Here is a 13,760-nt window from a genome sequence, read left to right on the forward strand (position 1 = left end):
AAATCTTGCCATATCTTTTTGGAGAAAGTGACACCTTTAATGCTCTAAATAAACCCATAATTCAGGTCTGGTAATCTAATTCATTTGTATCAAGCCTGGCGAGTGAATAATTATGTGTTGTTCACATACATCGTGGGCGACCGTGGCTCAGGGGGTTGGGAATCGCATCTGTAACCGGAAGGTCGCCGGTTCGATCCCTCTGTCCTGGTCGTTGTGTCCCTGGGCAAGACACTTTACCCTACTTGCCTACTGGTGTTGGCCAGAGGGGCCGATGGCGCGATATGGCAGCCTCGCTTCTGTCAGTCTGCCCCAGGGCAGCTGTGGCTACAACTGTAGCTGCCTCCACCAGTGTGTGAATGTGAGAGTGAATGAATAGTGGTATTGTAAAGCGCTTTGGGTGCCTTGAAAAGCGCTATATAAATGCAATCTATTATTATTATTATTATTATTATTATCATATATAGGGATTAGTTGTACCACGGTAATGATGAAAACCAGAGTATCATGCTTGTCTTGGATACTCAAGTCTTCAGTTATCGGATGCATTTTTAAAATGCAGACTTCAGTCTGTCGACTGTAGTCTTTATTGTTCAGTTTGTTTCAGGCATCGTAAGACATATGATTGTTTTCGCTGCTTGCTTGTTACCACTTTTCCTTTTCATTGCTTGATTGTTTTAGCAATCCATTTGCTTTTATGTACGTTTTGCACCTTGGGAAACAGGGTACATCTCAAAAGACTGTCTTCTAATTCATTTTCCAAACACGTTTCCTTGTGCAAATAGCGTCTGACATATCAAGCAGCTCAAACTCACCAGGATCTCATCTACGCAGCTCCTGGTATACGAGTTAAAAGTAATTCTCTTTGATTATGGATCTACAGCCAAGGCCCTGGGGCATACTCATGCTCTAGCCATTCAGAGTCAGGCAGGCTTTACGTCTACAGAGGAGCCGCCATGTAATCTAAAAGGTAATTCCCTTTTTCTCCTCTGTTCTATCAATCACATTGTCAGCCTTGCAAAGCAAAGTGGCTTCAATTTAGCTCTCATCTATAAATGTCCATATTTAAAGCAAAAGTGCTCAAACAATCTGTAGAATTAACAGGGAGGTTTGTCAAAGCTCTCCTGAAAGACCACCCTGCAGATGTGCAAATGCTGTAATAAAACTGTACTAACCGCATGGCAGAGAGCTTCTCCCCTTTTCTCCAGTCCCATAGCACAATGGTGTGATTGTCATCCAGGCCCACAGAGGCCAGCCGTTTGCCATCCGCTGTGGATGGAAAAGTCAGTCTGTGAGTGAAGTTTGGCTCTTATTAGCAACATGAAAGCACCATAGCGGGTTTGATCTACAGCAGGTGATTCACTGACTATGACATACAGATCACCACCATGCCTCTATCTGTGGCCAATTAGGGATAGTCAGATGCACAGTTCCCCCTTGATGCTGTCAGACTGCTGCGACTAAAAGACAGCAGAATAAGGTTCTTCACTGCTGCCTGAAAAACTGGTGACTTGCGAATTTACCTATTTCTTTTATGTGTGAAATTACTTTTTTGTTTCCCTGTTAAAACAGGATGTCTAAAATAATTTGTTAGTATTAAAAGCATGTCTAGGTTACATACGTGTAGTTTGACAAAGCAAGACTGTGTGTTACCTGAAAAGTCCAAAGCACACACTCCAAGCTGGTGGAACCCCTTCAAAACAGACATGGGTTTTAACATTTCTGTGTCCCATATGTGGATCGAGGAATCTCTGCCAACCTGGGTAAACAAAAAACATACAAATATCACAAATCTACCAAGTGAACCTCTTTGGATCAGATATAGCTCAGCTGAAAGGTTTTTAAAGGCTTTGAAGGGGTCCATAAACCCCCAAAACCTTGAATATTTTATGTTAGGAGTCTAACGGCTACCTGGCCTGTAGCTACAAAATCCTTTAGGGGGTGCAGAGCCAGACAGAGGATGTCATCATCATGGCCCATGTAGAAACGCTGCGTATTCTGTTGTCTGTTGTACACAACCCCTACAGCAGCAACATGGTACACTATCTCCCCAGTCTGGGTATAGAACAGGTTGCTCCTGCAATCATACCCCCTGTAGCTGCAAACAAAAAAAGGGGTAGGGGGTGAGGGGGCTTTATTTAATCACTATGCATGAAGAGACTTCTCTAGCTGAAATTCTTCTAATGCTGGGATGGTGTGGGATTATGCAATTTCTGAGCCTACCCATGAATGAAGTGCAGCTTTACTCCACTCCCTGGTGCTCTTTCTCTCTTCTTCATAGCTGTTGCTCGATGTTTCTCCTTGCACTGCTCTTTGAGCTGAGGTAGATCTTCTTTATAAACCTGAATGCATGTGGAAAAGTGTTCACATACTGCTTGTTTCACAGTAATATTTTCCCAGGAGATGCTTTTGATTTTAACACAAACCTGTCGTCTATATGTGAGCTGCGTCTCCTGCTCAATTTCCGAGTCCATCTCAGGTACGTCTGACTGATCAGAGTCTGACTCTTCGCTGTTAGAGTCTGCCAGTATCTCTGTAGGTAGAAACAAGGTTACATTACAGCTTGCCAGAAAATTCCCCCCGCTTCTAAATCAGAAAAATATCCTACTACAAACCATCCTGTTTCAGTGGGAGTCAGGGTCAGTCATGTAATAACACTACGACATCTCCTATTTATTAGACTGTCCTGCTTCACAGTGACAACAGTGAAGAAAAATGTACAATAATGCTGATGCAGCACAGTAAAGCCGTGCCAAGACATGGCAATAAGCAGAACTGGCAGCTAAGGGCGGCTACTCACAAGATCCATTAGGAAAATTAAAAGGAAAGGCAGTTAGTATGTGGTTTAATTTCAGAGAGCACAAGGCAGTCTGTCTCTGGAAAAAATATGACTTGGGAACGACAATGCAATTATACTTTCCAAAGTTCATTCACTTTTATTGGATTTGTCTTAATTAATGTGATAGCCGTTCCTTTGCAGAGCTTTATAGAAATGACGGTTTGCTAAAAAAAAAAAAAAGTTCAAGAAGAAAGAAATCTAGCACATTGCTCTCTCGTGGGTTAGCACATCAAGTTCATGAGGTTAGAGTGAGGAGTATATTAATTGTGTGACAAAAAACTACATTCATAAAACCCATTATTGGTAGGAATGACATATATGGTGATAAATCTCTGAATTTAGCAAAGGCAATGTTTAAGTCAGACAAACAGTCGTAGCTTCACACTTTTTTCCGAAGCATTTAGGAAAATCAGATGAGAAAATGGATACCACTTCCATGTACTGTATGTGCATATGGAGCCACAGCCAAGAGGGTCAATAGTTCACATAAAGACAACATAAAGACTGGAAGATCAAAGAAAGTTAACCTGGCTCTTGCGTAGGCACTAGACAAACTACGTGCCCAACGATGTCCACAACAACTCCAAAATCTAGTTCAGTTGATTAGTGTGAGCACTAGGTACTGTATCCTAGCATGATTAGGTGAACCTTAAGCCCAGTCGGCTTACAAAGGTGGCCCCAAGCATGGCTCAGTTAGACTTGCGCACTATCAGCACAGTCAACAACAGCTGGATCCCTAAATATCCCTATAATCAGTAATTAATGGCTCTATAACGCATTTGAGAGAACAAAATAACAATGCTTCCAAAATCTCCCCAATTAAGCCACAAAATGCATAAACTCATGGACCATGGTGCTTGTCAAGAGTGTTTTTCAAAAGCTTGTGTGAATAAAAGAGAGAGAGAGAGAACTGAAGATGCTAGGTCAAAATGAAGTGTGCTTAGCCCCGATTAATAAATCCAGTGTGAGTGAGGCTAGCCAGAGAGTAAAGGCAATTATGTTACAATTAAGTGTAGCATGACCACATTGTGAGACAAAAACTCCCCAACTAAGCTGTTTCCTTTTGCTGTCTGCAAGCAAAAAAAGATCCTGGACAAGCCCCCAATTTTTCCACAAACTGGCGAAAAGCAAATGACAAGTAGTCTACGCAATACATTCACTTAAATAAGACGGAAAATCAGAAAATTAAACAAATGTTGTTCGAAGCTAGTAATATCAGCACATGTGCCGTGGAGTTGTTAGGCATAAACGCAAACGGAATCAAATGAATTCATTGGCCAGTTGTAATGGGTCGAAACACTCAGGTGAGCTGCATTAGCTGAACACCTTGGGAAGTTAACCTATTGACCTCCAAGACAGGCTAGGACCACAGGAAGACAGTGGGAGGAGTGTTGCAGCAGTATTTTTTGACAGAGCCAAGCCAAATAATCTCTCTTTTCCCAGCGTTTTTTTTTGAAAGCAAAGTAATGACCTCCTGACTCCATTTTTTAAAATTATACCACAAAGACAAGAAAGTGGTATCACAGACCGTTATCACAGCAGACATTTGGAGTAGGACAAGCACAGGCAGAATTAATGATGGCACAGGTCCATTAAGTATCCTAGTAAGCCATTACTGTAAACCAGCATGTACAAGAGCAGGAACTCCCATAAGTGGAATTCAGCCATCAATAATATATTCGTGCTTTCCCTTCGATAACTTTTAAAAAATGTCTGTCATGAGACTAAGGGCTTTTGTGTAACTCTCCGTAAAATGAAAATGAACAGTACGTAAGACAGAATTTGCTGTACACAGTATTCCTCCTGTTTGAAGAGGAGATTGAGTAGACATCCGGCTTCCACACTCAGACTAATTTGATGTCTTGTTGGCAGGAGCCACTGATTTTATGAAATAAGTAATAGCCGTAATGCAAGTCATCACCTACATTAAAATGTAACGCTGCAATATTCCTTAATGGATTGATCAGAAGTAAAACCTACAGTTCTGAAGGACATAAAGCGCCACATTACAGTAAGTACAGTGATGCAAATAAAGCCAGAGTGAGGGCAATACTGTACCTTGAGGTGCTATATGCAGAGCTTCTTTAGACTTTCTTTCGGGAACAAACTTCCACTGGAACACTGAGTGATCAGCACCCCCGATAGTTACTACCCACTGGTAGTCATGTGACCATCTAGCATTAGTTATGTGAGCCGAGTGGCCTAAATACTTTTTAAATTTTGCACCTGAAATCAAGAGACAATGCATTAGAAAAAGAGTATAAAGTTTTACCTAAATGCCATTTTTGTGATAAAATGAGATAGTCTTTACCTTTTTTTACACATGGATATCGCAAAAGTTTGACTAATCCATAGTCATCAGCAGTTACTAAGACTTGGTTGTTAAAGTTGGCGTCCACAGAGTTGATGTCATTGATGTCCGAGTATTTGGGCCATATTCCATTAACCTCAGGGCCCAAAACACATGTCCACGTAGCCCACTGTACCAACTTCAGCTCTTCCCTATTGGTGACCTCCTTCCCACCTCAACAAAAGAGAGCAACATTTTATCTCACAAAGCAGCATCTTTAATAAATAACCTGGTAGTTCTGTAGGATTTTTCTATATTTTGTTTGACCGATCAACATCATACAGAAATTTATTTAATGCACTTTATTCTTTGTGTTTTATTGATCACACACATGCACTCTCAATTTGAAATCTTGTTCAAGGATGCTTCAAAATGCCGATTGGAGACCAACTTGCCAGTAAGCAGACGAGCTACTCTATCTCCTAAGTCACAGTGTATACTGCAGTCTATATTCCTGTACTTACTTGGCATCCTGTAGAAGAGCCTCCTGCCGCTGCCATCATTTGTCTGCAGATACTTGCTATCTGTGGACCAGTCCATATGGGTGATGAAGCTGGTGGAGCCAATGCACTCACCCACTTTCTTGTACCTCTGCACCACACCATAGATATCCACCGAGTTATCATTTGAGCCTACAGCCAAGTGGGCCCCATCGGGGGAGTACTTCAGCTCATGGATGGCCTCCTTCCTGTCCTTGATGTGCACCACCTCAGTCATGTCTCTGGAGGGAAGCAGAGGAATGTATTAGCTAATGGACACCAAATAATGCAACCTCTTCATTTAGAGGAGATTTATAGCTAGATCTAAATTTTCCATCCAACTTTCGAATTGTATACCCACCTGACTCTTAGAACAGTGAATGAGCCATCCTTCATCCCCAGTGCCAGGTGAATACCATCAGTACTTACAGCCGCGCAGCGGATAGGCTCCTCCATGTTACAGCGAGCTATCAGCGCATGATCTATAAGGCTCCATATCCTGTACAGACATAACAGCAGGAAAAATGCAGAGGTAAAAACAACCGGAGAAGAATGAAAAAGTGCAAATTGAAGAGTCAATGATATTTGGCCTTTTTCCTGTGATACATTAACTTTACAACCGGACCCAGGCAGTTCCAATTACTCCAAAAGATCAACATCATTACAAATCTAACTTGTATTGGAGTGGAGGGGACTAACTTTTTACACACAAATTGCATGCACGAGTTAATACTGCACGAACGGAAGCTGAGGCTTTACCTGACTGAGCGGTCGTCACTTCCAGTCATAGCTAGAGGCTTCGTTGGGTGCACAGCCAGCGCCCAAAGCTCTCCCTCACAGTGACCCTGCATTATGAGGAAGGGCTTGTTGCGATCGTGGACCACAATCTCAAAGATCTCACTGTCCTGTGTGCCCACTAGGATGTGATCTCCTCGCCAGCACACACTACGCACTGACAGCCCTGTCAGAAACACAAATGGTAAACATAACCAAAAATGAAACGAAATAACACGCAAACATGAAAGCAGACAGACATTTGCCACTTATAAAAGGCAGCCGTTATTAAAGACGCAACAGGGATAATAAAAACAGGAGGTGATAATACCCATCTGCAAGCTAGGACGGATTTTTTAACAAGAAATACAAGGAGAGCACATGTTTTCAAGCCGATTTGCAACTGACTTTTGGTAATACAGCAAGTATAGGATGGAGGATGCAAATGCTCTTTACATACAGTACTGTACAAAAGTTTCAGCCACTTTTGATGTTTGGTGTCTTAGTCATCAGAGAGGCAGTCCTTGAGTCATTTTGCAGCATCACAATGGCCTCAAACAAACAGGCAGAATCATCAAGAACTATCTTCAGCAACACAAAGGTGAGGCCCACACAGAGCCCTGACCTTAACATACTGAAGTCAGTCTGGGATTACATAACTAGACAGAAGACACTGAGGCATGAATGAATGAATGAATGGAAAAAATGTGACGACTTCTCCACGATGCTCGGAACAGCTCACTGAAGATGACTTTAAGATAAAGATTGATCCTATTTAGTCTTTTATTTGTTTGCTTCATTTTGCATGAATTAATTGCTTTTTTCAAATAAACCTTCTGTGCTTTGTTAAACACATTAATTAAATCTTGCGCTTTCTTCTCAGTTCTGCTTTTTTTTATGACAGAACAGCTGATGTACTGCTGCATTATTAGCTGGTGATTGTGTTTCTGTATCATCAAGCAAGAGAAAAACATGAATTATAAATTATAACATATTCCTTTAAACGGCATTTCAGCCTAAATTTGGAAATAAATTCAGTTGAGTGAGAAAGTTTAATTGATGGCGTCTGAGTTTGTAAAACACATATTTAAAATCTGCAAAATCAGCAGGTTGAGAGCAGGTGTTGAGTTCTCCACATGGTGACATTTGAATGTTATTCAGTTGTTTTTGGACACTTTGGGAACTAAACTGAATAAAAACACTCACTAGGCTATTATTGGTAGCATCACCGATTTACTGTACGAGCTTAAAACGTTTGCACAGAACTGTAGAAGACGTCTGTATACAGAGCAAAAATTGCAACAGTGCTTGAACTTACTAACAACAAGAGGAACAGTAGAACAAATGTGGAGACTGCTACAAACAGACTGACATGGTTGTTAACTCCGCCCTCAGTGACATTACCCACCTCGGCTATTTTCACCTCTAGCTACTGTTAGGTCCAAGATTAAAAGTATAGGAAATGGGGAAAAATAGAGAGCAAGAAGAAAATGTTAGAAAATTAATTAAAAATATATAATATAAAGAATGCCTTTTAAAAAAATCCAGATGTATTTGTTCATTCACAATGTTGTTTAAATTTTAACCTGGATTATTTCTGTACCCAAATTAATGGGAAAAAAGAGCAAATTTGACATCACCTTTATATCCTTGGTCTGTTTCCCTGAGATCAATGACAGTAATTGGTTTGAAGTTGAGATCCCACAGCCGGACGCAGCCGTCTCGGCCCCCGGTGGCAAAGCCCTCTTCACAGGCATTCATGCTGAAAATCCCTGACTGGAGGAAATGACAGGCTGTCAGTGAGGATCTGCACAGGAAATGAGCAACGACAGAACCAGCCTCAGCTACAAACTCCATAGTGCTGCTCCTCAGCCAGGCATTTGTTGAACAAGGCTTTTGCAATTTCAAACTGGCTACAGCGGCCTCGAGATAAAACCAAACTGAGAAAAGGAAGTTGTCATGTTTGCTTTTATTATAGCTTAAGTGGAAAGCTCTACTGATGCCCTTGTTTGTCTGGTCTGGCCCTGTTCAACCCCTAGTAAGATATTTGGTCATCCAAAAAGCAGGAATGGACATGTACTGTAGTTATTATCCCCTCCCCCATTCGCCTATCCCCCCTCACCCAGCTGTTGATCCCATAGATATCATTTAATCCTGTGGAGGAAAAGGCTGATCCTTTTCTACAGAGCAGAATCAAATAAATCCAGCGAGCATAGCTATGAACCCCGTTAAGTTTACTAGCTGCTTTTACTTTAGTTCTGCTCTGTATGTACCTGCAGGTGTGCAGGCAAAACCCGCCTGAGCGAAAGACCACAATGCACCCTGATTACACACTTACCCCATGAGCACCCTGCACCGTCCTCATCAGGTTAATCCCTTTCCACACGTAGATGTCACCGTTCAAGGCACCTGAATAGGTGACTTCGTCCTTAGCGCAAGCAAGGCAGAGGATTGTTTGGAGATCCCCCGTTTTGCCAAAAACACCACGTTTGGGCGTGAGAGCATTACCGCATAAGCTCCAGAACTGCAAACACAAACAGAAAGAGTGGAAGAGTATGGTGGCTAATAATCCCCTGTGTAATCCTGTCCTGAAACGGCAAAGGCACAATTACGCAGTATTTGGGACCAAATACGTGTGTTTTGGCACGCACGTACAACCACCATTAAAAAACACACACACGCACACAGACCTTGAAAGAAAAGTCAAACTCAAAATACCTAATCCCACACCTCACCCCAAGTCTCTGTATGCCATACTGGGTACTCTCGCTGGGGGGTGGGGGCTGTGTTGTAATCACCTGATCAGCATCCACAGACACACGCACATACACGCATGCTCATGATTTATGAACAAGGTCATTGGGATGCACAGGCATGGCCTCGTCTGAGGGCGAAATCCATCAAACGGAGGGGGAGAGAGTGAAAATGAGACGCTCTGTCTGCGTGGAGATGAGATCACAGGGACAAAGCTCAGGAAAGGCGTCTCGAATACTGAGACACAGCCATCCTCACGTGAAACCGAGACACTCATCACTGGCAGGCGGCAGAAAAATGACACGCTGACAGCCCATTTTCTGCTTCACCTGATCATGTGTTTGACAGCTGCTTCGTATTCAAACCTATAGCTTGACTCAAAATGGATATTTGTGTTTCGGACAATGCACGAATGATTGCACAGCAGCTTGATAGGGACTAACAGGATAAACAAATGAGCTCTTTGAAAGTGACAGCTTGTCACACCCTCACTAACACCCATTGCCCTGACTGATAGAGCTGTTGCGCTCTAAGAGGAGGGACTGATTATCATAGACAAGCATCGCAGATGCCATCAGTCATTTAAGGCTTGCACACACCGTACCAGAACAGGACTTTTCTGGTCTTGAGCTCTTCACTGAGATTTCAGGGAGCATTTGCGAGTTAGGGAGCTTTTGTGGTTTCGGTGAAGGTTAAATAGTGGAAATCATAAATGTGTGATGAATACTGGGACACACAGGTGAAAGTGTGTCAAGTGCTGGGTTTGGTAAGGGTTCGTGGGAGGGGGCTTTGTCGCACAGCCTGTTGCCGAAGCAGTGGGGATGGATGCGGCGTGACTGCACAGACCTCCCTGCCCGCAACTGATAAGGCTGCGAGACACAGGCGCTGGCTAATCCCTTCGCTGCAGAATTACTGAGAGAGCACTGGATGCTGGAGAGGTTTATGATGAGGCCATGAGCAGTAGAGGAAGGCACACAGGGGTAGGGACAACATGGAGGAAAGGTCCCTGAAAATGAGACTCTAACCCTAACCCTCTGAGTCAAAATCAAGTCTTGGCAATGACACTTTTGAGCGAGCTCGTCCTCTTAGCACAGGATTAGTAGTATGTCGTTAGCTCGGTTACCTCCACCATCACCCCAAGGGAAAGCTTTTAAGTGTAATTAACATAGAAAGGTCAGTCATTCATTATCTACTGCACTGCACGTCCCTGTACGCCCTGCATCCCACTCACAATTCCCCCTCTTGCCCAAATACAGTGACCCTAAATGTTGCTGCTGCACTAACAGAGGTCAACTATTTGGCAGCCTGCTGTAAGGACAGCTAACTGACCTGAACTCAAGCCGACCTCTGTGGCTTTGTGGCTTTCAGATGACCAAAACACAAAAACAACACCTCTCTCGCTAGCTGTTTTCATCATGTACCCATGACATTTTACTAACCGTGAGTTGTGGATATATTTTATGCTGTTCTAGGCACGTGAGTCTGCTTCTATTTATATCTGAGTGGTGTGATAATGTGTTGAGATTATTATATGCTATGAACACCATGTGAGTGAGATCACCATGTGGGTTTAAAATACACAAGTGAGTTGGTAGTTAACTCCAGACAAATAAAAACTTTGAAATTATGAAATTCTCATGTTATGTACACAGGTTTAAGGTTGGTGGCCAACCTGTGGTTCTGATTCCCAACCAGGGGCTTTTGTTATATGATTTGGTGGAAATGATCTGAAAAAATTAGGTAACTTTTTCTGAGTTTCTTTTAATTTTGGATCGTCTGGCTGAGTGGTGCGACAGAAACAACCTGCTGCTTAACACCAAGAAGACCAAGGAGCTCATCGTGGGACGGCTGTGGAGCGTGTGAGCAGCTTCAAGTTCCTGGCAGTCCACATCTCCGAGGATCTCACCTGGATGACCAACCAACTCCAAGCTGGTCAAGAAGGCTCACCAGCGCCTCTTCTTCTTGAGGACTCTGAGGAAGAACCACCTGTCCTCAGACATCCTGGTGAACTTCTATCGTTGCACCATCGAGAGCATCCTGACCAACTGTACAACAGTCTGGTACGGGAACTGCTCTGCCTCGGACCGGAAGGCGTTGCAGAGGGTCGTGAAAACTGCCCAGCGCATCGCCGGAGCACCACTTCCTGCCATAAAAGACATCTACAGGAAGCGGTGTCTGAAAAGGGCTGGGAAAATCATCAAAGACCCCAGTCACCCATCACATGGACTCTTCACCCTCCTGCCCTCTGGGAGGCGCTACAGGAGCCTCCGGACTAAGACCACCAGGTACCGGAACAGCTTCTTCCCCACAGCTGTCAGACTCCTGAACTCTGCCTCCTGACATCTGACCCACGTTAACTCATGGACTGAACATACACACACCCACAATGGACAACTGTACCCTCAAACACACAATAATAACATGGACTGAACCACCACTCACAACCACTAGCACTTTATATAGCCTCTGTAGAAACTATCTACACCCTCACTTATCTTAACTGCACTACTGTATAGCTCTGTGTAAATAATCATTCTGCACATACGATAATTTTTAATCCTACAACTGTTTACAACTTGCATAGTTCCCATTTCTGTATAGCTGTATATCTCAGATTCTGTAAAGTTATTTATTTCATATTCTGTATAGTTTTTCATATTTATATCCTGTTCATAGCCTGTACATAGCTTGTACTCACTACAGCCTGTACATACTTATAGTTATAGAATATTCACAACATACTTCATACCGTGTACATTATAACATACCATAATAGACCCATTTCTGTAATATACTCACATATCTATACTATTGCTAATATATATTGTAATATATCTATATCACTAAAGCACTTCTGGATGGATGCAAACTGCATTTCGTTGCCCTGTACCTGTGCATGTGCAATGAAAATAAAGTTGAATTCTAATTCTAATTCTAATTCTAAGATGTTTTTCCTCATAAATGACCCAGTCATTTGGCGTCACAGGAAGTTAATTCTTTGTTGTGAGAAGTCAAACAGCTGGGAGAAACTGGGTGACAACACACAAAACATAAATGTACAACAGTCTTCGAAAAAGCTGGATAAGTGGGGTATATGTTTGTGAATTCAAAACACAAAGTGATGAGTAGCTGCATGTGGAGGAAAGCGTCCCCACCACAGAGGTGGTGTTTTCCTCCTCCCTGCTAGTGAGTGGATTACTGGGGCTAAATCTCCTGTATGCTCTGAGTGCTATAATCACAGAGCGAAAACAGGCCAGGGGAGCAGATGTCACATGGTCTGCAGGGTGAAGGGCTGGGGAATTATGTGGGACAATTGCTGGATTGCCTTGGCATCAGACAACCCGAAGGGGTGAAAGGAGATGAGGAGGACGGAGAAGGACCAAAGGATTCTGCAAAGACTGGGGGGGTTGGGCGCAGCAGTTTCTGCATCGAGGCAGTTGAGAAAGAGTTCAGGGGGTAATTACTACGAGAGAACATTACACACCGAGAAAAACGTACAGTAGGTTAACCCCCCGACCTCACACCCCCTCTCGACTGCATTGCCCACTTAAGCGTGCCTGAATACTTAGCCTTGCAGAGCCAGAGGGTACATTTCCTATCTGAGCGTGATTCATTCTTTTCCCAATGTTTTGGAAATGAGCCTCCTCTGAACACTACAACTACACATCCCAAGGGACGGCTTGGCGAAGACAGACACCCTGCATCAACTCATTGAAGATTTATGAGCGCCACTCTTGAAAAGAGTGATAGAGATAGGCCTGGAAAGGGAAGTGAGCACAGCTGCAGTTTGTAGAGCGGAGTGCTTTTATAGAGTTGAATGGGGATTTTGAAAGGGGGAGCTGAGTAGCAGAGTCACGGTCTTCAACAAAAAAAAAAAGAAAAAGAAACATTTTACTCTCTGCAGTGCAGATTACTACAAATTTGAGAGAAGAGAGAGAGTGAGTCTTTGCCTGTCCTACTTATGTTAAGTGCCTTATAGCCATGAAATAAAACGAATTTGCATAGATCTATTTTAAGGCTTTGATGTGGCCATGACGATAAAGCGGGAAGAACCGAGGCGCCATGAAAACTTCTAAAAATCATAATCTGTTTTCATATATTGTGCAAGTCTGAGCCATCTATAGTACACTGCATAAAACGACCAGGAAATGGCTGTACCTTGATATGTTTGACACCGCAGCTTACGAGCTTGCTCGGCTGGTACAAATCCCACGATATGTCAAATATCTGCAGGGAGAAAACACACAATGCATTAAATACCACAACATCCACCTTCAAGTCTGGACTTTTAATAATCACATTCGCTGCAGGAGGAGGAAATTAAAAGGGAAAAAAAAGTGTGTGGTGTGTCTGTGTGTGTTTACCCTGCCTGTGTTATAACGTGTGTGGGCTGAATTAGAAAACAACAGCTGCCTGTGTTTCATCTTTTTAAAATTCCTTTTCATTAGACGTATACTCCTCTCCGATGGGCTCTGGAAGGCTTACAATCAATCAGGCCTAACTTGTTTATGTCCCTGTTGGGCAGGTGCTCCATCCTGCATTTATAGCTAATTGAGGCGGTCAATAC

At 42.9% G+C, this 13,760-nt stretch overlaps 1 protein-coding gene across 1 annotated transcript in view; it reads right to left on the bottom strand.

Annotated features, from left to right (window-relative positions):
- Window positions 1-13,760, bottom strand: part of eml5 (EMAP like 5) — a 51,387-nt gene that overhangs the window by 26,423 nt on the left and 11,204 nt on the right. The window contains exons 4-16 of the mRNA XM_080870440.1: window positions 13,352-13,420; window positions 8,778-8,963; window positions 8,080-8,215; window positions 6,425-6,626; window positions 6,027-6,164; window positions 5,651-5,907; window positions 5,148-5,360; window positions 4,895-5,062; window positions 2,424-2,530; window positions 2,221-2,339; window positions 1,909-2,095; window positions 1,651-1,756; window positions 1,173-1,266 (exon numbers count right to left, since the gene is read on the bottom strand). Of these exons, the coding sequence (XP_080726566.1) occupies window positions 1,173-1,266; window positions 1,651-1,756; window positions 1,909-2,095; window positions 2,221-2,339; window positions 2,424-2,530; window positions 4,895-5,062; window positions 5,148-5,360; window positions 5,651-5,907; window positions 6,027-6,164; window positions 6,425-6,626; window positions 8,080-8,215; window positions 8,778-8,963; window positions 13,352-13,420 (1,982 nt within the window). The remainder of the gene's footprint in view (window positions 1-1,172; window positions 1,267-1,650; window positions 1,757-1,908; window positions 2,096-2,220; window positions 2,340-2,423; window positions 2,531-4,894; window positions 5,063-5,147; window positions 5,361-5,650; window positions 5,908-6,026; window positions 6,165-6,424; window positions 6,627-8,079; window positions 8,216-8,777; window positions 8,964-13,351; window positions 13,421-13,760) is intronic.

Source organism: Rhamphochromis sp. 'chilingali' (genome assembly GCF_963969265.1).
Source record: "Rhamphochromis sp. 'chilingali' genome assembly, chromosome: 21".
Classification (NCBI taxonomy): Eukaryota; Metazoa; Chordata; class Actinopteri; order Cichliformes; family Cichlidae; genus Rhamphochromis; species Rhamphochromis sp. 'chilingali'.